We start from the raw sequence: 23,875 nt of genomic DNA, 5'->3' as shown, positions 1-23,875 counted from the left end.
GCCCATTTAGTCCGTGCAGGAGCTCTCCCCGTGCCTGGCAGCGAGGAGGAAAGCAGGGGACGCAAGCGCCTGCCTGGACGTACGTTGCAGCGTGGCGAGCAGCTTGCAGGGCTCGCCGGCCGGACCCGCTGGGACGGCACCGCGGAGAAGACGGGCCTGCCGGAGCCCGGGGCTGCAGAAGCAGCTCTGTGTTCATTCGCTCCACCATGGGACGTGGAGCATCGCAAGCGCCAGCCTTGGCAGGAGGATGGTGGGATCGCGCGGCTCATTCAGCCCTCGGCCAAGGGGCGCGTTGCAGGGCGCCAGCCTCCCCTGCCCGGCGCAAAGCATCCGCTGGGCTCTGCATATCTGATCCCGCGGCCGAGACGCAGCGCAGAGGAGGGGAGCTAGCAACGTCTGCAAACAGCCCAGCCTCAAACACAAGCAGTCTCTGCATTCCTCTCTGTGTACTCGTCAAACGGACACCGGCTTAACCAAATCCGCTCAAAGGCTTCAAAGGGCAGAGCGTGTTTGCTGGCCGCGGGGGAGCACAATGCTTTCCCTTTTGACCCATCGCACGGGACAGCACGCCGGGGACGCCGGGCAGCGGTGCCCGAGAGCGCGGGACGTCTCGCCGTGCCCTCGGGGGCTGCTCGGTGCCTGGGGACCAGGAGGTGCTGGGGCCGGAGTTACCTGCCGGAGCAGGGCTGACGGCGTGTTGTGCTTACCGACAAGCCGCAGAGGCACCCGGCCCCCCGGGGGGACTGGCACCCACCCGGCACGCCACCTGCGCAGGGCAGGGCCTGGGCCAGGGGGGCTCAGGGCAACACCTCCCAGGATGCAGAGGTTTCCTCGGCTGGAGGCTATAGCCGAATCCAGGGAACCTTCCCGCCACGAGCTCATTTGTATTTGCAGCATCCGCAACATCCTCTAGGAAGAAGTCAGGCTTCCTCCCTTCCACGTCCCGGTACCTGGGGCACGGGTGACAGCACACACCCGGCTGTTGGGCAACTCCATAAATTCACACATCTTGGGTAAATACTGCCTCCTCGTAATCATTTGTTCCATTCACTTTATTGACTTTATCCTGCTCCTTTTACCACGCACGCTTTGCTCCGTAGCGATAGCCTTCTCCCTCTGGGTCAGTGTCTGTGCATAGATGTGTCCCTCCATACACTTTTCCGCCTTCCCTGGCTCAGCCCTTCCTTCTCCCACCGGGTCTCCTTCTCAAGGCTTGCGCCTGCAGGCCTCCGCTCCCCGAAGTGGCCACTCACCGTCTCCTCCTCCCTCTGCCAAGCTTTCTGGAGGGCAGCGCTGACACAGAAGAGGTGGCACTGAGTCATTTACTGAACGGCGCTTTACAAAGAGCTTCCACGCCCCAAGCCTCTCATTCTGTCCACCTTAAAGCTGGCGCAGGAATCACCATGGTATGTGCACCAGAGGGTAGCAGGCCCCTCGGAGCACCAGCTAGGATGCAGCAAGCCTTGCGGTGCCTCCGTCCCTGCCCACCCTCCCTCCTGCTAGATTACCTTCCGTTCCTCTGCGGGACCAAACGGTGTCAGTTGACCTGATGCTGGATATGCATCAGCTGGGGGAAACTTAGCTTCATGAGCCACTCATGGAGCAAAACACTAGTTGGCATAAAGAAGGAATCCAAATCATCTCTTTCCTGACTCATACGGCTCCGATGGGAACTAAGCCCAGGAGCAGAGTTTGGGCTGTTTCAGAAGGGCTCAGCCTGGCACTCAGCTGCCCCGAGAGGGAACTGGTGAGCAGGAAGGTGCAAAGTGGTTATCTGAAAACAAAAACCTGCACCTTTTCTCCCTGAGCTTTACTAAGTGGGTCCATCACTTCCGAGTCTCCACGGAAGGGACCAAGCAGGCTTCAAGCCTCCCGTCCTCTTCCAGCTTTTCACTTCCAGTCTTTATCTGGGATAGCGAAAACTCACAAAGACGCTCCACCACGGGGTTTCTCCCGGGGTGTCCCGCTCTGGCCGCGGAGGCGAGCCACCAGCCCTCCGCGCGGAAAGCCTTTCCCACGGGAGCCCACACTTGACTTCTGAAACAAACAGGTTCCAAAACAAACACGGACGCTTTGGAGCGCCGTTCAAACCGAAGCCCTGTGCCGCATCTTCTGAAGGGTCGCCCTTCGCCGCGACGTGCTCCAAGGCATTCAGCTATGTTAGCTCTTGGCAATCAAAGCGCTTCAAAACCTACAGCAATAATAGTGCACCCTCCCTCCTCCCCCTCTTTTTTTACTGACCTGTGGGCCCAATACCCAAAATTGATGGGGTTGCTCTTTGTCTGCCTGGGAGACAGCTCTTAATTGGTTTGCTTAACACTCAGCTGCTACAGTTGGTGAAGGATGAGGAATAAGCTGTGGTAGAGTAAGGGCAACATCATTAATGCCACAGGAGGGAGAGGACACGGGTCTTCCGACCTCCAGCTCGCCGTGCCCGAACAGATGAGGGAGTTTGGAGCCCGGGTCTGGGCAGGGCTTTGCCAAGGGCCCCGTCTCTCTGGAGCAAACTGAGCCCCAGGCAGAAATGCCCCCGAGGTGGGGTTTGCAGGAACGCAAACCAAATGCGAATGTATCACTGCTCCGGCACGGGAGAACGCAGCCTGCTTCCAGGTCTCATGCTGCCTGTTGAACCGACACCTGCCAAACAGCAGCAGATGACGACTGTGGGATTTACAGGGCCTTACCCAAATACATGGTGCTGATCCTCGAAAGTGTTTCGCTAAGCATTTCAGTTCCTCTTCTGGAGGACGACACTGGTGCAATATAATCTTTACCCCGGGTGCATAACTTGAGCAGAAGACCACACAGAAACGACAAACCAGAGAAATGGTATTTAATTATGGTATACATTAAATTAAATGTCATTCTGCATATTGGTCTCCAATTCGTGATGACTTATTTACCTTAGGGCAACTCCTATCAGTCCCAGCAAGGATTAGGGTCCCGCTGTGCTAGACATCGTACAAACACAGAGTCAAAGAGCCTTCCTTGCCCCAAAGCAAGCATCCAGGGTTTTCTGTTTAGCACTGGTCGTCTGTCCACGGGTACCTCCACTGGTCGTCACCTCCCTAACCGCTCACAGCGCCTGGCACGTGCTGCGAAGCTTCGGAAGAGATGGCACAGCCTGGGAGCCTTACATCGGCGTGGAAGGGCTGCAGGTGCGGGGGAGCTTGCGTCCCACGAGCTGCTTCTTCCAACTCTTGGAAGTCGGACTTGGGCTCCTGAGTCGCCCCAGGGCTGTTGAAGGTCCGCAGCCCCGTGTCCTCGGCGGCTGCCGATGGGGACGTCGCACCGAGCGCAGCGCTGTGCCGATGCGCAGCCCGCGGATCCCGCCTCGAAGCCTCTCCTCCGACGGCAGGGGAGCGGCAGCGCTCTGACCCCCGCTCCGAAGCTGCCGGAGGGCCGAAGGAGACCCCCCTCGCCCTCGACCCGGCGCGGGAGAGGCGACCGCTGCAGTTTGGTGGTTTTGCACCCTCGCCTGCTGCCGAGGGTCTGTTCCTAGCGGTTTACTACCGGGCGCGCGGGAGGGTGGCGGTCCTCTCCGAAGGGAGCCAACGCAGACCCCGCTGCTCCCCGGCGCCGGGGAAAGCGGCTCCGCCGCCCCGCACCTCTCGCACACAGCGGTGGGTTTCCCGGGGCTTCCTCCCGAGTTAATTCATTTCCAGAAAGGGCAGATATACAAAACCAAACCTACGCTCAGCTCTGACCTTTACCAAAAAAAAAAAGAAGAGGTTTGGGAACAATATATACAGGTGGGGGAATTGCACTTAATTACAGTAGTTTACATCCATTGGACAAAATTCACCTCTTTTATATAAATCTCTATGTATAGGAGACGGGGAGGGGTCGGCTGGAGCAGGCTGTACCTATATTTACAGTTTAATTGGCTCAGTTCGGCAGCACAGGCGATTCCTCCTTCCGCACGCCAGGTAACAGCTCCGCGTCCCCCTCGGTCCCTCGGCGAAGGCGTATAACTTAAATACCATCGGTCTTCCCTCTTCCGCCCGTTCTCGGTACGGTTTGTCCCTATTTTCCCAGGAGAGCCAGTGGCCTCGTCGGAGGCAAATACTTCAGAGCAAATCCTCGAGACTCGTCTCGGAAATACTGCGCGGAGGGGAGCATCGGGCTCGCCGCAGGGCCGCGGAGCTGCCGGGCTCCGCCGGGACGGGGTGGAAAAGCCGGTCCGGTTGCTAGGTGCGAAGCAAGTGGAGTGTGGAGCATCACCAGGCTTGCAGGGGACACTAGGAGAGAGGCGAGACGGGGGCGGTGAGCGGCGGGGCCGGCGGCGGCTGCAAACCCGCCCCGGGGGGCTGCGGGGGCTCGTGCACCCCCGGAGCGGATGCAACGGGAAAAACACTTCCCAAGGCACATATTGCCAAAAAAAGGGAAAAAAAGGGAAAAAAAAAGGGCCTGTTCGTGCCCGGCCTCCTGGAGAGATTGTTCCGCGGCAGCTCGCTCACCTCAGTAGTGCTGCCAAGAGCAGCCAAGCGCGAGGAGCTCTGCCGAATCAATGAGGTCGCGCAAGCCGGGCCGCGCTCGGGGAGGGGGGAGCGGGGGCCCGTCACGGCCCGGCGCCCGCCGCCGGCCCCCGGCGCTGCCCCGACCTCCGGGAACGGGCCGAGCCGTGCCCGGCGCCCACGTCGTTCCCACCGGCCGGCGCGGCAGCGGCGATGCTGGCGGCCCTGGGCTTCGGGCATCCGCCGCCTTCCTCCGGCAGCGCCGGGACTGCGGGAACTACCATGGCACCGGGACCGCGGGAGCCCGGAGCTGCCGGCCAGCCCTCGGAGCGAAGCGCCTCTTCGCTCTCCTAATAAAAACGGTGGCTCAGCCTTAGCGTTGTCAGAGGAGCGGGGAGCTGTTTGCCCCTTGCAAGCCTCAACGACGTCTGATAAGAAGTCAGCGGCATCGGGCTCCCTCCGGCGGGAGGGTCGGCGGGGAGGGCGCTCCGGCAGCGCGGCACGGTGCAGAAGAGCTGCCAGGGCGTGATGTTGTCAGGTTTGCAAAAAACCCCTCTGGACAAACGCAGCAAAAGCCCCCTGCCACCTCCCTGCAGCAGTAATCCTCACCTCTCGCTAACAAAACAGACAGCTTGAGAAACAGATCCGCAGAGATGCTGCAGACGGGAAACGAGCTCCCGGCTCCGGCTGGAAGCCAAGCGGTGCCCCCGCGCAGGGGGCGAGGGGCCGGGCGCCGTGCACCCTGCCCGGGGCGGCGCGGCGAGGCCGGTTCCCGCACGGCCAGCCCGGTGAGCGGCCTCGCGGGATCGCCGCGCGCCGTTTCCATCCGAGGGACATTTCCTGCGCTCGGAGGGCTCGTTCCAACGAGCGAGCATCAAAGCCGGCCAGCGGCGGGGCGGCGTAATTAATCAGGGGAGCAGTTCGGGCTGAACGCACAGCAGATGGATTGATAAAGCCTTTCAAAGGAAGCGGTGCTCCCGAGGAGCGCGGCCGTGCCCGGCTGCCTCGCCGGCGGGGCCGGGTGGGCATCGCCAGAGTCGCCGTGCCGGGATGCTCCCGCGCCGCCCGGCCCCGGCAGCCCGCCGCGATTCCCCGCCGTGTTTGCTCTACCGTCATCGCCGACATTTTTCCCTTTCCCCTGTCAAACTTGGCAGGAAGGTTTATCTGAACGCAAGTTCAAGGCTGCTCTCTTATTTATCTAGCGATCAATAAGGGCCACATATTTCCCACAGCCCCCGGGGCCGGCTGCTAAAAGAGCACCATTGTCCGCGAGGGTCTCGCACACCTCATCCGCGCCAGGATCCGGCGCGCCGAGGGGCAGATAAGGATGTGGGGCGGGAGGCAGCGGGGGGGACCCGCCGCGCCGCTCCCCGGGCCGGCCCCCGCCCGCCCCGCGCCCGCCCGCGCCGCCGTACCTGCTTACTGGAAGACATATTGGTTAAGGTACTGATGCTGCTGGTGTCGGTCACCACCATGGCCGAGGGGAAGCGGGAGGTGTGCGAATACTGGGGGGGCTCCTGCTTGTGCGCGTACACTGCGGGAGGGAGGAGAGGAGCCGCCGTCACGCCAAGGCCCCCCCGGGCCTCCGTGCAGCCCCGGCACGCTGCACGGGACGCGGCCGCACCGCAGGCTCCCGGCCGGGGAAGCCGGGCAGCAGCAGCGCGTCCATGCCGCGCGGCCGAGGCCGTGCCGGAGCGCGCGTGCCCTTACTGTGCGAGTTCTGCAGCTGCGTCACGGTGGCCATGAAGGGCTGCTGCGCCATGGGGCCGGGCGACTGCTGCATGAGCGGCTGCTGGTGCGGGCTGTGGAGCTGCTGGGGGAACTGCACGGGCTGCAGCGCGGCCAGGCTCCCCGCCACGCTGTTGATGACCGGCACGCTCTGCGCCTGCGACGTGTTCAGACCTGCGGGAAACGGGCACCGCCAGGTCAGCGCCGGCGAGGCGGCCCGCGAAGGGCTCCCCGCGGCCGCTCCGTGCCGTGCCGCACCGCGGAGCAGCAAACCCGGAGCCCCGCCGCTGGCGCAGCGACACCAGACCTCCCGGACCTCCTGCGCAGGACTCGGGGCCAAACGTTATAGAGTCAAGGGCAAAAGTCCCCTGCTGCGCCCAGGAGAAGGAGCCACCAGGGCAAGCACCGAGCACCCGCTGCTTCCCTTGCGGCACGGGGTGGAAGGGGCAGGTTTCCCCGGGCGAAGCGCAGGAGCAGCCACTGCATCCCTTGCAGCATGGGGTGCAATCAAGAATTTCCCTGGGCAAAGCACGTGAGCACCTGCTGCATCCCTTGCGGCATGGGGTGCAACCGGGAGGGTTTCCCTGGGCAAAGCACGTGAGCACCCACTGCATCCCTTGGGGCACGGGGTGCAACCGGGAGGGTATCCCTGGGCAAAGCACGTGAGCACCCACTGCATCCCTTGCGGCTCGGGGTGCAACCGGGAGGGTATCCCCTGGCGAAGCACAGGAGCACCCGCCGCATCCCTTGCGGCACGGGGTGCGAGGGGCAGGTTTCCCCGGGCGAAGCGCAGGAGCAGCCACTGCATCCCTTGCGGCATGGGGTGCAATTGAGAGAGTTTCCCAGGGCAAAGCACGTGAGCACCTGCTGCATCCCTTGGGGCACGGGGTGCAAACGGGAGGGTTTCCCTGGGCAAAGTGCAGGAGCACCCGCCGCATCCCTTGGGGCACGGGGTGCGAGGGGCAGGTTTCCCCGGGCGAAGCGCAGGAGCACGGGCAGGAGGACCCCCCCCCGACGCGGGCGCGGGACGGCAGAGCACTCACTCTGTGCGATGGCCATGACGCCGGAGAGCGGGGTCATGATGAGGTTCTGGGACTGCTGCGGGTTGTGGTGGGACAAGCTGTGGATGTTGGTCAGGGTGCTCACCGGGGGCAGCCCGCCCCCCGAGACGGAGATCTGCGGGGAGAGAGCGGGACAGCGGGCGTCAGCGGCGCCGCGGGCAGCACGAGCCTTTGGTCCAGCTCCGCGCTCCAGACCCTGGCTGCGACTCCTGAACATCACGTTAATAAATAGCAAAGGCACAACGAGAGCAGCGGTGGAGAAAGGCTTTCCGGGAACGGTTTCCGGAGATCGGCCCGAGCACGGCGCTGGGGACGTGCCGCAGCCCCGCGTTCCCGTTCGGCTCCCCGAGTCCGAGCTCCTGCGGTCGGGGGCAGCTGAGGACTCGCAACACTCATTAACTAACCATCACCCTTACAGAGGAAAGGTGGGAAATATAAACTCTGGAAGCTAAAAAAAAAAGCTGGCAAATAAAGACCTCGCAGCGATTTCCTAAGTCATCACTTTTGAGGAGCAGCTCTGCGCTGGGGGCCCGCGCGCAGCAGCGGCGGCACGGGCAGCAGCACGACTTGGTGCAACCAGTCGCCTGCCCAAAGCAAGGTCCCTGGGTTTGAAGTCGGTATTTAAAGGTCAGACACAGGGCAAAGTCACTCGGAGCAGGCAGAAACCACTGAAACCGGTTCCAGTGTAAACGGGGGGCTGAGACAGCACCCGCGTATCTGAATTGCTGCACCAGTCCCGGGCTCGGAGGCATCGCTGAGGCCGTGCGGGACGTTTTTGGACGCTGCTCCAAGCATCTTGTTTATTTTGCGCATGTGGCTCTAGATAGCCCCATCGCAATCGAAACAAATAAATCAATAAATTCCAAAGCACGAGAATGAGTCATATTTCCTTATCCAGGAGTTTCCACTTTCAGAGTTTCTCCAAGGCCGGATCGCAGCACGCCCGGGCGCAGCAGCCAGGCAGCCCATGGCCAGCGCGTGCTGCTCGCGCAGGGCCTGGGCTCGGCTCCGCGGCGGGTGCGAGCGGGAGCACCGCGCCCGGGCGAACGGGCTGGGGACCCTGCGGTGGACGCGGCCCTGCGAGAGGCTCTGCGGGCCGAGCGCGGCGAAGGGCAGCAGAAAGGGAAACGCAAAGGTCCAGCAACATGCTGCCCCAAGAAAAGATCTCCCTGAGATGCGGCAATTCCCTTGGCAGCCCTCGGTTTCATGCACGATACTAAAGGCACATGTTTACTTACTAGAAACCACAGCCTACAGCATACTTTTATGAAATAGCTTGCAAGCACCAGCTAGCCTTGCTTAAAGATCAGAGATAAGGGGCAGGCTGAGCGCTGCCGGGGCACCGGCGCGGGCGGCACCGCTCGATGCCCGCGGCACGGCCAGCAGCGCCTGTGCAGCCGCACGCGGTCCTCGCGCCGCGCAGCGCGCTTCTTCCCCCAGCCGAATCCGCTGCGTTTCCAAACAGCTTTCGCCCACGTCACCTTCCCGCTTTGGGGGAGCGTTGGCTGTGCTTTCCCGAAGGAAATCCAGCAAAACTGCCCCTCCAAAGGGCCCCTCCAAAACCTGCCCCTCCAAAGGGACCCCTCCAAAACCTGCTCCCCCAAAGGACCCTCCAAAACCTGCCCCTCCAAAGGGACCCCTCCAAAACCTGCCCCTCCAAAGGGACCCCGCCAAAACCTGCCCCTTCAAAGGGCCCCTCCAAAACCTGCTCCCCCAAAGGGCCCCTCCAAAACCTGCCCCTCCAAAGGGACCCCTCCAAAACCTGCCCCTCCAAAGGGACCCTCCAAAACCTGCCCCTCCAAAGGGACCCCTCCAAAACCTGCCCCTCCAAAGGGACCCCTCCAAAACCTGCTCCCCCAAAGGACCCTCCAAAACCTGCCCCTCCAAAGGGCCCCCTCCAAAACCTGCTCCCCCAAAGGGACCCCTCCAAAACCTGCTCCCCCAAAGGACCCTCCAAAACCTGCCCCTCCAAAGGGACCCCTCCAAAACCTGCCCCTCCAAAGGACCCTCCAAAACCTGCTCCCCCAAAGGACCCTCCAAAACCTGCTCCCCCAAAGGACCCTCCAAAACCTGCCCCTCCAAAGGGACCCCTGCAAAAGGAGCTGCCCAGCGGCTGGCCCCGCACCGCGCGCTGTTGCCGGTCCCCGGGCGGGCAGGCAGTCTCCGCTGCCGTCTCTATCCGTGACTCATTTCCCGGCTTTCGGGCTCGGTGCTCCCGTGCAGCCGGGCACGAGGAGGGCAGCGGGAGCGCGCCGGGGGGACGGGAGCGCGCGGCCGGGGGCTGCTCGGCCTCGGAGGGCGAAACGGAGGGGAAAAAGGGGAAATGGCGTTGAACGCCCCGAGGGAGCGGGGAGCAGCTCTGCAGCCCGGGCTCGCGAGCAGAGCGATGCGACGAGCCGGGGGGCCGAGCCCAGGAAAGCGGACGCGGGAGCCGCCGGAGGAGCCGGCAGGGAGGGCCCCGCTCGCGGCCAAGCGCCGTGCTCGGCTTTGGCTTTCAGCGCACAGCCGCCTCCCCGGAAGAGGCGGCGCGGCCGGCGGTGGCGGCGGCCCTGGGGAGCGCTCCCCGGCTCCTCGGGGAGCCCTGCCGCCCCTTCGGCACGGCGCGTCCTCCGCGCCCCGCCTGCTCCTCCGAGCGGTTTTTGCAAGGGCGAAAAAAAACGGGCGTTTTCTTTGCAACGGCCCAAATGCAGCGGCCGAGGCGCCCGCGCCGGGAGGCACGAGGGGAGACCCCGGCGCCCCTCGTCCCGCCGCTTCCCACGGCTGACGCCGCTGCGGCCGCGGAGCCCTGCCGGAAAGGCACCCGCGTCCCCGGCGAAACTCAGAACCGCGGAGGGCTCAAGGGAAAATAATGAATGAGCCTTTTATCAGCACCCGCGTCACCGGCGGGAGCGGACAAACAGCGGTCCGCCCCGCGCGCATTCAACGCGCCAGGCACGCAATCAATAACAGCCGAGCGGGGCTCTGTCGGGTTTATGGGCCGCGCTGGGAAAACGCGCCGTTCCCGGGGCGGCGCGGGGCCGAGGGCCGCCTTTGAGGCGGGCGGCGGGGCGGTGGGTGCCCCACAACGCGCCTTTGTTCGGCGCGGCCGCGTGTGAAACCCGCCGGCAGCCTGTTTGCTTTGCCCGCCGGGCCCTCTTATCTTATCAGCGCCGCGGCCACAATAGGGCCAGGTGTACTCACCATTTTGCCGTCGGGCGAGAGCAAACCGTGGCCCGGGTCCAGGGCGGCCGGGGAGACCTGCTGCAGCACGGCCTGGCTGCCGGTCACCATGGCACCGCTGCCGTGGTGGCTGATGGCCCCGGAGGACGCCGCCTCGCCGCTCGCCGCCTGGCTGTACCGCACTCCTGCAAAACACCACGCCGCCGTGTTGCTCCGCGGCCGGGGCGTCCCGCCGGCGCCCGCCCCCGGGGCCCCCCCGACGCGCCGTGCAAGGGGGGACCCTCCCCGGGCTCCCTCGGCACCGCCCTGGGGTGCAACGGGCAACGGGCTTTGCAGTGGGCTTTGCAAACGGGCAACGGGCTTCCCAAATGGGCAACGGGCTTCCCAAATGGGCAACGGGCTTCCAAAATGGGCAACGGGCTTCGCAATGGGCTTCGCAATGGGCAACGGGCTTTGCAAATGGGCAATGGGCTTCCCAAATGCGCAACGGGCTTCGCAAATGGGCAACAGGCTTCCCAAATGGGCAACGGGCTTTGCAAATGGGCAATGGGCTTCCCAAATGGGCAATGGGCTTCCCAAATGCGCAACGGGCTTCCCAAATGCGCAACGGGCTTCGCAAATGCGCAACGGGCTTCGCAAATGGGCAATGGGCTTCCCAAATGGGCAATGGGCTTCGCAATGGGCAACAGGCTTCCCAAATGGGCAACGGGCTTTGCAATAGGCTTCGCAATGGGCAACGGGCTTCACAAATGGGCAACGGGCTTTGCAATAGGCTTGGCAATGGGCAACGGGCTTTGCAAATGGGCAATGGGCTTTGCACTGGGCTTTGCAAATGGGAAACAGGCTTCGCAAATGGGCAACGGGCTTCGCAATAAGCTCAGGGTTTGCAAACGGGCAACGGGCTCCGGCAGCGAGCGGGTGCTGGACCCTCATGCAGACCTTTTCTGCAGCCGTCTGCTCTCCGCAGCGCGTTTGCCACCCGCCCACTCACCTGCACAGCAGAGCTAAAAGTCCTGGGCTTTTAAATCTAGCTGCCTGCTTGAGCAGTAAGCTGGGAGGGCAGCACGGGATGATCCCCCACCTTGCTCCAGTGCTGCCCTCCAGCTCCTCCTCACCCAGGCTTTGAAAATCGCAATGACAAAATCACGGTGGGAGAAGCCAAGCGTGCCTTCTGCAGAGTCCCCGGGCCGCCCCGCGGCAGCAGCCCCCCGCAGCGCCCGCCTGCACCGCTCCTGCTCCAATTTGCACCATTTTCACCCGTTGTGCAAATCCCGGCGTGCGCCCACAGCGGCCTGGGCGGCCCCGAGCCGCGGGGAGCTCCCGGGCATCCCGCAGCCTTTCCCTGGGCCCTGCCGGCGCCGAGCGGCAGCTCCTGCCCCTGCCCCTTCCCCGGGCCCTCCCGAGCCCCGTTTCCCCCTTGGCAAGTGTATGATTAACACATTCCCGCAGGAGACGGAAGAGCGACCAGCGGGAACACGGAGCCGAGGCGCGGCGCCCGGCTCGAGCGCAGGTCTTCCATGCAAACATAGGGAATTTGGCGACGAGGCCCCGCGCCGATAGCCATGCGCTCAGCCGCGTGCCACGGAAAGGCATCCCGAGATCACCAATAATTAACCGAGGAAAACCCGCTGGAAACAAAAGCGTCTTTTACAGGGCTGCCCCGACCACGGCGGCTGCAACGCCGTTTATTGCGGGGAGCCGAGCGCCGCGCTCGCCCCGGGCTCGCCGCGCTTCCCGGGAGCATGAGGGCTGCTCCGGGCCGCTCCGCAGGGAAGCGGCAGCACCACGAGCTTCCCGCGCTCGTGCACCTCCTGCGACAGCGATTGCACCGACTACCCCAGAAACTACAGATCTGCCCTAAAAACACGGGACGCCGAAACATTGCCTGTAAGAGCTGCAGAAGGAGCATCTATACCTCAAAGGGGTGAAGCAGGGATGCTCACATCCGTTACGTACGGGGGAGATTTTCAGTCTCTTTGGACTCACTGAAGCTTTCGATTAGAAAAAAAATCCATTCTAAACCCCAAATCCCCTTACAGACACTTTAGGGTGCTCAGGACTCACGAGCCAAGACTCTCCTAGGGTTAGGAAGCCGTCTTTAAAAATGCCGAAAATTTAAAAGCTGATTTTCAAGCTTTCCTCGGCAATAGCGGGGACAGGACACTTCTCGCCTCGGAAAGAGCAGTCCCGGATTTCCAGACAATCTGGCGACTGAGATTTGGGGTCTCTAGATCCTGATGCAAAAAGTACCGTGAACTCTTGATGGAGACGGCTGCATTGCCGTTGTTTATACGCTCTGGGCATTGGGCTGGATTGGACGAGCTCCTCGCCGCAGCTGCCGGGGTCCGCGCCTCCCCCGCGACGAGCCGCCGAGGAGCTTTACGACGCGGCCCGAGTTCAGGGTTTATGGGGCGCCCGGGGCAGACGCTACTGAGACCCGGCGCGACCGGCGCTGGCCAGTGCCCTCGTGCTGCCGCGGCTGGACGCGGCTCCGGGCACGGAGGCTCCTCCGCCGCAGCCGGCAGCAGGGCGCTTTTCAAGAGCTTTTTTTTTTCTTTCTTTTTTTTATGTTATGGCTGCAGCTCCAGTAAAGTCTGTTTATTGGACCCGGCTATTGTTCGGCCCCGGCTGCACAGCCGCGATGCCGTTTACTGCTCTCCCGCCTTCCCAGGCCGGGACGCCCAGCGCGGCCGGGAGCCGGGAGCCGGCCGATGGCCTCCGCCGCCCGGAGAGCCGCTCCGCCGCCCGCGAGGGCCCGGCTGCAGCCCCGGGAAGCGTTTCCCACGGGAAGTGTTTCCACCCGGGAGCCTCCCCGCTTTCCGCACGCCTTGCAGGCCGCCCGTGCCCTCTTGTACAGGCGTGCTGCGGCGTGGTGGGTGAGAAAGCATGGAAAAAAGGCCAGAAAAATCCCTCCCGTAGGCTTTCCGCCTTGAAATCCCGCGATTTCTGTCTCCTTTCCCCAGCAGGCAAAGTGAGGGAGCAGCTCGCACCTCCTCCCGTTTAAACCACGCTCAGCCGAAGGGTTGCAAGCTCGGTATCTTGCTAACGCGCTTCCCGCACGGCAGAGCCGCCGCTCCGGCGCGGGAGCATCCCGGCGAGGCACGCGCGGCCCCCGGGAAAGGGCCGGGCCGCGTCTCGGGGCTCGGCCAGCTCGGGGGGGACAGGCCCCTCCGGCCCTTCCGACGCTGGGGGCCGAGACGTGGCTTTGGGCTGCCACTCAAGCTGTCCCTAAAGTGTTAATCTTGCGAAGTTACGGAGGGGCACAGTTTATATCCATTATAAACCTGTTTATTGGGACTGGACCCTCCCATTCTGCTGCTGCCATAAAGCCCTAATTACCCTCCATAAAAGCCGCAGAAGCCTCTCGGAGCGCCCCGCGCTGCCGCGGCGGGACAATGGGCGCGACATAAAACCTTGCAGCTGCCGGCCGTGCTCCGCCGGCGTGAGCGGCCGCAGCCGGGTGCCCAGCCCCAGGCACCCCCGGCGCAGCCCCGAGCCCCTCTCGCCTCCTTTAAAAAAAAGGGGAAAAAAAAATTCCGCATTGCTTTTCGGTTCAGGAAGCAGCGCAGGGATGGCCCGGGTTGTTTCGGTGTATGCGTCTCCACCTGCACCGCAGCCGGAGCGCGCGGATGCCTCCGTCCGCGCGGACGCAGGGATGAGCATCCCGGAGGGGCCGAGCCGGGCGCGAGCCCCCGCGGCGCCGGGGCCCCTTTGTATGCGGCCGGCGGCTATCGCGGGCGCCCCGCGCCCCTTAATCTCGTCAGCGCGGCGATTGTCCGCGGGGCTCTTGAAGATAACGAGGGCAGGAGCCCGAGCCCGCGGCGCGGCACCGAGCGAGCGAGATAACGCGCGGCCTGACCTTCAAATCAAACAGGGAGCTGAGATCACTGATAATGCCCTGCAGGAAGGGAAAAGTCCAGAGCCCGCGGGAAGCCTCCGCGCCGGCTCTTGGTATTTACCTGCCGAGGGTTAAGAGTTAAAAACCGCAGTCTGAGCCTCGGCAGACGGTGCCCCGAGGGGAGGCGGCGCGGATGCTCCTTTGGATTTTTACGGCTGTTATCCGCCGTCCTGGCAGTCCTTGCTCCTTTCTGCAAGGCGCCATTGCCTCCTTCGAGGATCGAGGCCGCTCTGCTCCCCGCCCGCACGTGCGCGGCTGCTCCCCGTCGGTGCCACTCGCCCGGGGCGGTGGCAAGTGCACCGGGCAGCGGCGCGGGAAAGATGTGCTCAGCTGCCCAATTGCCCCGCGCGGGGCTGGGACGGGGCCCTCGAGGCTCCTCGCCCCCCGGACTGATCCCTCCAAGGAGGAAAAGTCCCTCCCGCGGCCGGGTGCCGTCTGTGCCCCTCACCGTGGCCTCCCGGCACCCCGTTCCTGCGGTCCTGGCGGTGCAGCACCCAAACCCACCCCGCACCCTCTCCGTGCCCGTTTTCTCCTTCTCCTCATCCTCCCCGAGGCCTCGGTCCGGGCCCCGGGTCCCCGCTGACCCCGGCCATCATTCCCGCGCCGCTCCAAAGGCCCCGGCGAGGCTGTCGGCGGCCCTGCAGCACGGCCGGCTCCCGCTGGCGGGGGCTCGGCTCGGGGGGGTAAAGGCCCGGGCTTAACGGCCCTGGGCCGCAAGATAAATGAAGGCGGCTAGGGGAATTGCAGTGCCCCGAGAGCGGGAACAAAGGCGCTCGCGGGGCGCCTGAATGCGCGCTGCAAGGATGCGAGCACATCAAAGGCGACGGGGCTCGCCCGGAGCCCCCGCTTAATTGTCCATTAAGCATGCATGGGGGGGACAACGCCATGACAACGCGGGGCTGCACGCTGGTGCGGTATTGTAGCGCCGGCGGCCGACACTGAAAACAGCTGATTCTGCTGACAATGTGCTTGTAGGGCACCTTGTAAGCAATCAGCCGGTGACGGGAGGGCGAGCGCCCGCCCCGGCCCCGCGGCGCGCGGGGCATTCCTGGGGCAGGGTCACGGCTTGGTCACCGCGGGCCGGCCGAGCTGCACGGGCTCATCGCCGCCGCCGCCGCTTTGGGCTGACGGTGGTGGTGCAGGGCCCGGGCCCGCAGGGACCCCCCGGGGCAGGGCGGGACCCCCGGCAGCAGCAAAGCCTGCCGCGTGCATGCACGGGACGGGGGGTCACTCCGCGCACCGCAGCGGCGATGCTCCGAGGAATCGGTCCATGAGGCATTTCACGGAGCGGGATGCAGCCGGGGGCGGCGGGACGTGCAGCCTCAGCCCTGCCCGGCGTTGAGCATCCCCGCCGACCTCCGGGCCCGGCCCCGCTGCAGGCCAGGCCACGGGATGGCAACGGGAACCGGCTGCGGGCACCGAGCCGGCACCCGGTTCACCCCACGCCGGGATGCCCGGCTGGGCCTGGCCGCGCTCCCCGCTCCGGATCGGCACGCGAGCTGCCCGATGCCGTTTGCAAAAGCCCCAAGACAGGAGCCGTGCCCGGCTGCCCATCGGCTCGGCCCTGGCTGCCCGCGCGCTCCCCTTCCCGCCGTCCCTGCTCCTTTGCAGCGAGCCGGGCGCGTAACGAGCGGCGCGGGGGGCTCCGAGCCGGGGCTGCCGCCGGCCCCCGCGACGAGGGGCACGGTGCACGGCCGGCAACCCCGCGCCGACCGCCGGTAGCCAGGACGGGCATCGCCCTCCCGACACGGGGGAAGCACGCCTTCCCGTCCCCGGGGAGCGGGCGCCGCCGGAGCCCCCCGCCGCGCGCGGGCTCACCTGGCATCTTGCCGGGGGGCGAGGCGCTGGGCTGGCTGTGGTGGGGGGAGCCGTGGGAGAGCAGCAGGCTCATGCTGTGCGGGGGCTGCCCGGAGCTGTAGGCGTCCATGGCCAGCTTCTGGCGGAAAGCCTCCTCCTTCCGCCGGTTGGCGAACCAGTTGTAGACGCGCACCTCCGTCACCAGGTTGGAGCCCAGCCCGTGCGCCTTGGAGGGAGACACCCCTCGCTGCAGACACTCGGCCCTGCGCGGGGCGAGGGGACACGTTGGGACAAGCGGGCGCGGGTGGGGGGCCCTCCCCGGACCCCCGCTGCTCTTCCGAGCGCGCAAGCGCCGCAAGAGCTCCCGCTGCCTCCGGCCGCGGCCGGCGCGGGAGGCGGGAGGGCGGCGGCGGCGCGGGGCCGTTACCTGTTGCACTCCTCCACCAGGGCCTCGCGCTCCTCCTTGCTGGGGTTCTTCTGGCGGTCGTAGGCTTGGTACAAGATTTGCTGGGAGGCCGGCCCCCACTTGAAGCGGTTGCGGCGCATCTTCTTGCTGGGGGTCTCGGCGCAGGCGTCCTCGAGCTGCCCGGCCCCCTGGTTCTGCTGATTGAACTCTGGAAAGAGAAACAGCAGCTGATCCCGACTGCTTTTGCCCGGGCTACTTCCACCACCCTGCGCCGTCTGCTTGAACTCTGCAAGAGAGAGGAGCACAGTTGAGGGGGCCTGTAGCCGCCGCCGCTCGGAGTCAGAGTCAGCGCCGCCGCCCCGCGCAGCCCCCCCGCCGCCGCCGATGCCCCCGGAAAGCGCCGGCCCCGCCGGGCCTGGCAACGCCACCCGCATCGCTCCCCACCGGCTTTGCTCCCGCTCGCTCCCACCAAAGCAGCAGCACCTGCTCTGCGCCCGCAGCAGCACCTGCGCTTTAAGCACCGCAGGCTGCTCCGGACCGTGCTACAGATGCATGTAATTTGCGGGAGGTTTCTTTCCTCTCTCTCCCCTTTTTTGCAAGCAGTTGCAAAAAAACGGTGAGGAGGGGAAAAGGGGGAGCGGGGGGAAGCCAGCCTAGGCGTGTGTAATTATTAATTGCTCTCCCAGCGCTCAGGGAGCACAAACGCGCAGAGCTCGGCCGCTCCGGTGGGCCGGGGGCAACCTGCACGCGATCACCCGGGGAGCAGCGCGGCTCCTGCCTGCGTTAAATGCATTTTACCCGGGGGGTATCAGGGGCAGGTGCCGCACGGCGTGCTCCCGGAGGAAACACGGGGCTTTCCTCCGTGCCGCCGCACGGCCCGGGCAAAGGGGGACCCGAGCGCTGGCCGAGAGCCCCGGGGGCGGCGGGGAGCCTCCCCCCCGCGCCGTCGCCGTCGCCGCAGCCCTGCCCGCTGCCCGCTGCCCGCGGCCGGTACTTACGGCGGAGGATCTCCCGCTGCTTGCGGACGTACCACGTGTAGAGCGCGGCCCGCTTCTGCGTCTTCATGGGGGTGCCCTTGTTGAGGTGCTGCGAGAGGTGCGACTGGTTGAGGCCCGTGACGTCCACCACCTCCCGCTGCGGGATGTTGTGCTGCTGCATGTAGCCCTTGATCATCTTCGCCGCCCGCCACGGGTCCTCGCTGCGGGGAAGCGGGGTTAGCGCCCGCCGGCCCCCGCCATCCGCTGCCCCCCCCGCCCGTCTCGGAGGGGCAGGAATTCCCGCGGCCGCCTTTTCCCGCGGCGCCAAGCACGTCCCTCGCCCGACGGCGGAGCGGAGCCCGGGGGAGCTACGGCCTCCCGGGGCCGGGGAGCAGGAGCCCTTCCCGAATCCCGGCACGCGCGCCCCGGCCCCGGTCGAGGGGCTCCCCGGGGAGGGAAGGAGACCCCGGCATCGCGACGGCGGTGCGAGGTCTAGCGAGCGCTTGCACAGCGCTTCCCGATCCCGGGGGGGGGGGGGGGGGAATGCAAGGGCTCCGGTAACTGCTGCTGTCGCTGCTGGGTAATGGCAATTTCTCCCTTCGAAGGTGTGCACTGGGATATATACACACACGCATACATAAATATATATATATACACGTGTATATAAAGCGGGAAGGCCCCAGTGGATGTTCCTCTCCATCTTTGCAACGCCGGCCCCTGCTCCAGGCCGCGTTACCGGCACTGCGGATCTGGGGGTCCCTGCGCCCCACGAGCCCCCCCGAGCCGGACGCCTGGGCCCCGGGGCCCCGCGGGAGCCGCTGGAGCGAGGGACGGGCCCCCGGCCGCAGCCCGCCGCCCCCCCGGCGCTCGGGAAAGGGCCGCGGCGGCAACAGGACGGGCAGGTTCATAAATCTCAGCCCTGGCAAGGCCGGCGGGAGCGCGCGCGGCTCTCCGGGGAGGCACGGCCCGCCACCCCCAACGTCCTCGGCCGCTGCGGCCGCCCTTCCCGGGCTCCAAAGTCCCTGGCCGCTTCGCTTCCCGCCTCCCGGCCGCGGGAATCGTCATCCCGGCTCTCCGCAGACCCTGCTCCCCGGCAGCCGCTCGCGGCGAGAGGCCTCGGGAGCAAAGGGCAGAGCCGGGCGCGGACCCGCCGGGGCTCCCCGCACGGAAAGGCACCGCGCTCCCCCCGCGAAGCCGGTCCCGATGCTCCTCAACGCGAATGAGGTGACACGGCTCCTGCAGGGTCGAGGCGCGAAACGACCCTCCCCAAACCCGCGCAGCCCCCGTGTCCTCGCGTGAGCGGGCGCCGGCTTGGGGAGCAAAAACGGGCAAAAATGAGTGTCCTCGGCGCGCTTTCGCATCCCCCGAGCCCAAGCAGGCACAGCCGGGCGAGCGGGGACGGGCCAGCGCGCTTCGGGCTGCTTGGGATCGCTGGATCTGTGCTTTACTAGACGGAGACGCCGGAGCAAAAGGAAGTGCTTCAGCAGCAAAAACCTCCGCGTGGAACCTGAACCTGGTCACAGTCATGCCCTCGAATAATGAGATATTCTCGTGCTCTGCTGGAATAACCGCCCAACGGCTTTTCCAATCCATTAGTTATTCCGGATCCTTCAACTTGTCACGGGGAAAAACCCAACAGGTAGATTTCTTACTTTTTGTCCTGAACGCAGGGCGAAAACAAAGCTGTTTGGAGCCAAAGCAAGAGCGAGCGGCTACCAACAGTCCTCGCGGCCGAGGAGCCGGCGGAGCTGCTGCTGCCGGGCGGCACCGGGGCTCGGGCACCGCCGTCCCGGCCGCCGCGAACAGCCCCGCGCCGGCGGCTTCTCCGGGCCGGGCGGTTTAGGGACGTTTTCCCCCCCGCACGCTGTGTCCTTTCCATGGCCGCAGTCACATGGCGCCGCGAGGCCGCACGTACCTGCGTCTGCGCGCGCGGAGAGGCACCGGCCCGAGCCCGCCCGGCCGCCCGCAAAACCCCGGCTCCGTCCCCAAAACGCCGAGGCGGCCGGCTCCGAGCGGGAGCAGCCGGGATCGTCCCCGCGACGCAGCAGGACCCCGGCGAGAGCAGTCAGCACACACCCTCCCACCAAAGCCCCCTCGGCCCGTTGCCGCTCCCGGGGGCCGGCGCAGGCGGGACGCTCTCGCCATTCCCGAGCCTCCGCGCCGGATTAATCCCAGCTCGATAAAATAAAACAGCGCCCAAAAGTCCCGCTGGCGGCTCGGCCATCGCTCCCCGCGCCCGGCCCTCCAAACGGGAGGATTAGGGGAAAAAAATCCCCGCATTTCGCTTCTTTTTGTCATTTGAAGGAAGGCTTCGCTCTGATACGTCCAGCGCGTTTCAGACTCGCACTGTCAAAACAATCGTTCGGCTTCTCACTTCCGAGCCGTGTTTCTCTTTAGGAATCAACTTGACCGTGTTGAAAAGGGTTAAACAACCTGAAACCAAACCCAAACATTTTGTTTCATGTTAAACAAAATGTTTGGACTTGACCCAGAATGAAACGTTGGAGTGTTTGGTTTCTTTTTTTTTTCGTTAACCCAAAAACAAGAGAGGAAAGGATTTGGGTTCAACAAAGCCTATTTTTTCGGTTCTGTCACCGAAATGAAAACTCCGTTAACGGCGGAGCCTCCCCGGGGGGGTGGGCGAGCAAGGCCAGGGCACCCGCACACCGCAGCAGCAGCTCGGGGACCTCCGGCCTTCCCCACCCGGCACTTTTGCCGAAACCACTGAACGGTGGGTTTTTTCCTTGCCCAGCAGCAACCACGGACAACCCCAGCGGTGCTCGCGGCCCCGGAACCGGGCGTTTTGCCCCTGGAGCGCGGGGGGCTCCCACCCCGCGTCGCCCGAGGACTCCCGCACCCGCTCACCCTCTTTGTCAGCCTTGAAAACAGGTAAATACACTCAACATCCTCGGAGAAATATGCCAAGAATTTATACACATGGATTATAAAACAGGCCCTCTACATAAATGATCTATCTAATCTGCATCTCTCTGTACACACAGGAAGGATTAGGGCCGTAGGTGTGCTGCGCTCAGCGCTCCGCGCGCTCGCCCCTCACCCCGCGCCAGCCCCGGCTCCGGGGCGCGACGGCGGGTCCCGTCTCCCCCCGCGCCCCGGGACCCCGGGGAGCCCGGCCCGGCCGCGGGGAGGGGGCTCGGCCCCGGCCCCCTCGGCGGCCGCCTCTGCACGTACAAAGGCCCCTCGCAGAGCCAACAGCGGCTCCTCGCAGCGGGCTCCTCGGGGACGTGCGCCCGCTCCTCTTGGCGCCCAGGCAGAGCTGGCGCAGAAACGCCCGCGGCGAGCGGCCCCGCGGGCAGCACCGCTCCGCGCCGGGCAGGAGGCGGCCAGCGGGCGGGCGGCGAGGGCGGGCGCAGGACGGGAGCCGCGGAGCGGGGAGCGCGGCCGCGAGGGCCCGCAGCAGCTTCTGCCGCGGCCGGAGCCCCTCGGCGCCCTCGGAAGCCCGGCGCCGTCCCGTCCCCGCCGAGCCCGGCCGGGCGCAGGCACCGCCGGCAGCACCGGGGCCGCCCGGCGCCGAGAGCCCGGGCCCCGCGGCTGAGCGCGGCGGGCAGGACCGATGCGGTCCCGGGGCCCCGTCGCGGCTCAGGGCGATCCGAAAACGGGAGGCGGGGGGGGGGGGGGGGGGGGCACCCGGAGGCGCCGGCACCCGGGCTGCCCTCACCGAGCTGCCTGCCCGGCGGGCTCGCTGGGACCGGGCCGCCCCGGCAGCGGCCGGCAGCGCGGGGGGAAGGCGCCCGCGGCCCCCGCCGCGCTCCCCGCGCCGCCCCGGGGGCTGCTCCGGCGGCCCCGACGGCGGCCCCGCTCCCGGCGGCGCGGTGCAGCCCGGCGCGGCTCGGCCCGGTCCGGTGCAGCCCGGGGAGCGCCGGCAGCGTGCGGGGCCCGGCGGCCGCGTCCCCCCGGCGCGGAAAAGAAACGAGCCGCCGCGTTTGGGGGTTTCCTGCTTCCCCCCCTCCCCGCCCGGTTTACAACTTCGGCAATGAATAACCCGCCTCTCCGTGCGCCCTAATCGCGGCCCTTTGTGTATCTTTCTGTTGATGATTTATAGAAATAAATTAATAACACCCCGGGCTCCACGTGCTGCAGTTTATGTTTTATCTCCCGGCGCGGAGGGAGGACGGAGCCGGCGGCGGGTCCCGGCCCGAGGCTGCCGCGGGCACCGCCGCCGCCGCTAACACCCGACGGGACGCGACGGGACGGGACGCGACGGGACGGGACGGGACGGGCGGGCGGAGGGAGGCAGGGAGGGAGCGAGCGGCCCCGGGCAGCGGGGTCCCCCCGCGCGCGGCGGCTCCGAGCCCCCCGGCCCCGCCGGGCCCCCGGTACCTGATCATCCTGTCCACCTCGGCGCGCTGCTCCACCGCCTCCTCGGTGTTGAGCGCCTGCAGCTCGCGGAGGATCTGCGGCGTGTCGAAGTCGTCGCCGTCCTCGGAGCCCTCGTCGCCGGAGAGCTTGCCCTTGCCGTGCCCGTTGGCGAGCGGGGCGAAGACGGGCTTGGCGTCGGGCGCGCCGCCGGGGGACAGCGGCAGGCTCTCCAGCTTCACGCCGAAGCCGCCCGCCGGCACCATGTCGTCCAGGGCGCGGATGAGCCCCTCCTTGGTGGCCCCCGAGCTGAGCAGCGCGCCCAGGAGCTCCTGCTGCAGCGCGCTCAGCTGCGACACCATGGTCCCGGGGCGCGGCGCAGCGCCCGCCGCCCCCGCCGGTCTCCCCGCCGGGGCCTCCGCTGCGCGCCCGGGCCGCCCCGGCCCGGCCCGGCCCGGCCCCAGCCCCGGCCCCGGCCCCGGCCCCGGCCCCGGCCCGGCCCGGCCCGGCCCGCCCTGCGGACACCTGCCGCTCCGCCCCGGGCTGGCGAGGCTGCTGCGGGGAGCGGGCCGCCCTCTACCAAGCCATGACCGCCTCCATTAGGCAATATAGGGCATGCAAATCAGCGCCGCCAGGCCTCTCCTCCGGCGGCCGCGGGGGCGGCGGGGCCCGGGCCCCGCGCCCCTCCCGCCCGCCCGCCCGCCCCCCCCCGCCGCCTTGCTGCTCCCGGCCTTTATCAGCCCGACTCGCGCTGGACTTTGCCCGCGCTGCCGGGAGGAGCGCGGCGGCCCGGCCCGGCCCGGCCCAGCGGGGCAGCGCCGCGCCCGCGGGTGGCAGCGGGTGGCAGCGGGTGGCAGCGGGCCCCCCCCCCGCCGCGCCTCGCCGGGGCCGCCGTCGGGGCCGAGGGGCTCGGCGGCCTGTCGCGACAGGGAGCCGCTGGCCGCGCCGGGCGAGTCGCGACACGGGTGATGGCCGCGCCGGGCCGCCCTGCGGGGAGACGCGGCCAGCGGGTGTGTGTCCCCCCCCCTCGCCCCCCGACGGCAGAAACCCGCCCGGCCCCGGTGCCCCCCTCGGCCCGGGATCGGCACCTCCCGGTGCCCCGGGCCCCCCCGCAGCCCCGACACCCCCCGGCCCCGGCCCCGGGCTCCCCCCGCGGTCGTGGAGGGGGCGGCTTCCTCGGGGGGGCCGCGCTGAAAGAAGGGGCCGAGCGCCACGTCTGGGACGTGGAAAACCCTCCCGGGTCCGGCAGGAGGGCTTTTCCTCCGCGGTGCGTCCCGGTGGGACGGGACCGGACCCCCCCCCCCCCCGCCGCCGACGAGACGGGACGGGACGGGACCCCCCGGCGGGACAGGACCCCCCCCCCGGCGGGACAGGACCGGACCCCCCCGGCGGGACCGGACCCCCTCGGTGGCTCTGGACCTCCTCAGCGGGACCAGCCCCCCCCCCCCCCCTCCGGCATTACAGGACCAGACCCCCCCCCCGATGGGACAGGACCCCCTGGCGGGACAGGACGGGACCCCCCCAGCAGGACGGGACCCCCCCGGCGGGACAGGACCAGACCCCTCCCCGACGGGAGGGGACCCCCCCCAGCAGGACTGGACCTCCCCTGGACCTCCCCTGGCAGAACAGGACCAGACCCCCCCCGACGGGACGGGACCCCCCAACGGGACCAGACCCCCTCGGCGGGTCTGGACCTCCCCGACAGGACAGGACCGCCCCCCCCCCCGATGGGACGGGACCCCCCGGTGGGACCAGACCCCCCCGACGGGACGGGACCCTGTGCTCACACAGCCGGAGCACCGGGGTCAGAGGGTCCGGGCCGGGGGGGCACCGCCAGGCCGGGGCTGGGCAGCGGGGGCTCAGCCCCCCGCGTGGGGCTGGCTGTGGGGCAGGCCCCACTCCTCGGCGGCAAAAAAGTGCCCCAAGCCGGGCTCTGGGCTCCAGCGCAAGTTGCTTTTTCTTACGCAATAAGCACCGTGAGTCCCAAGAGATTCACAGAGTCACTTAAATCAAAGCCGGTGCAATAAATAAGAGCACGATGTGGCACCGTCGCCCGCAGCCAGATGCAGCCAGGC

General features: G+C 67.0%; 1 protein-coding gene and 1 long non-coding RNA gene across 3 annotated transcripts; one reads left to right on the top strand and one right to left on the bottom strand.

Moving 5' to 3' along the window:
• Positions 1 to 2,818: 2,818 nt before the first annotated feature.
• HNF1B (HNF1 homeobox B) lies at positions 2,819 to 22,282 on the bottom strand. Of its 2 annotated transcripts, none has more exons than XM_064523096.1 (9): positions 21,825 to 22,282; positions 17,505 to 17,704; positions 16,528 to 16,792; positions 16,122 to 16,363; positions 10,427 to 10,590; positions 7,229 to 7,361; positions 6,168 to 6,359; positions 5,873 to 5,991; positions 2,819 to 4,241 (listed from the first exon to the last, which is right to left on the bottom strand). In XM_064523096.1, the coding sequence occupies exons 1-9, from the start codon at positions 22,160 to 22,162 to the stop codon at positions 4,221 to 4,223; spliced, it is 1,674 nt and encodes a 557-aa protein (XP_064379166.1). In that variant the 5' UTR covers positions 22,163 to 22,282; the 3' UTR covers positions 2,819 to 4,220. The 2 variants fall into 2 exon arrangements, with proteins under 2 accessions (XP_064379166.1, XP_064379167.1); XM_064523097.1 differs by having other exon boundaries at positions 16,528 to 16,714; positions 21,825 to 22,281.
• Positions 18,626 to 21,114, top strand: LOC135330306 (uncharacterized). Its single transcript, XR_010392249.1, has 3 exons — positions 18,626 to 19,122; positions 20,236 to 20,372; positions 20,486 to 21,114. It is a non-coding gene; the product is annotated as an uncharacterized LOC135330306 (long non-coding RNA).
• Positions 22,283 to 23,875: the final 1,593 nt, after the last annotated feature.

Source organism: Dromaius novaehollandiae, chromosome 19 (genome assembly GCF_036370855.1).
Source record: "Dromaius novaehollandiae isolate bDroNov1 chromosome 19, bDroNov1.hap1, whole genome shotgun sequence".
Taxonomy (NCBI): domain Eukaryota; kingdom Metazoa; phylum Chordata; class Aves; order Casuariiformes; family Dromaiidae; genus Dromaius; species Dromaius novaehollandiae.
The sequence above is the reverse complement of the archived record's forward strand: the minus strand, read 5'-3'. Positions and strand labels throughout refer to the sequence as shown.

What these genes read in the sequence shown, in the direction of transcription:
- HNF1B (XM_064523096.1), bottom strand. Translation starts at nt 22,162, where the DNA reads ATGGTGTCGCAGCTGAGCGCGCTGCAGCAGGAGCTCCTGGGCGCGCTG. An exon ending in CTGGTGGAGGAGTGCAACAG is followed by an intron (nt 16,364 to 16,527) that starts GTAACGGCCCCG and finishes CGCCCCGCGCAG; the next exon opens with GGCCGAGTGTCTGCAGCGAG. An exon ending in CGTCATGGCCATCGCACAGA is followed by an intron (nt 6,360 to 7,228) that starts GTGAGTGCTCTG and finishes CGTTTCCCGCAG; the next exon opens with GTCTGAACACGTCGCAGGCG.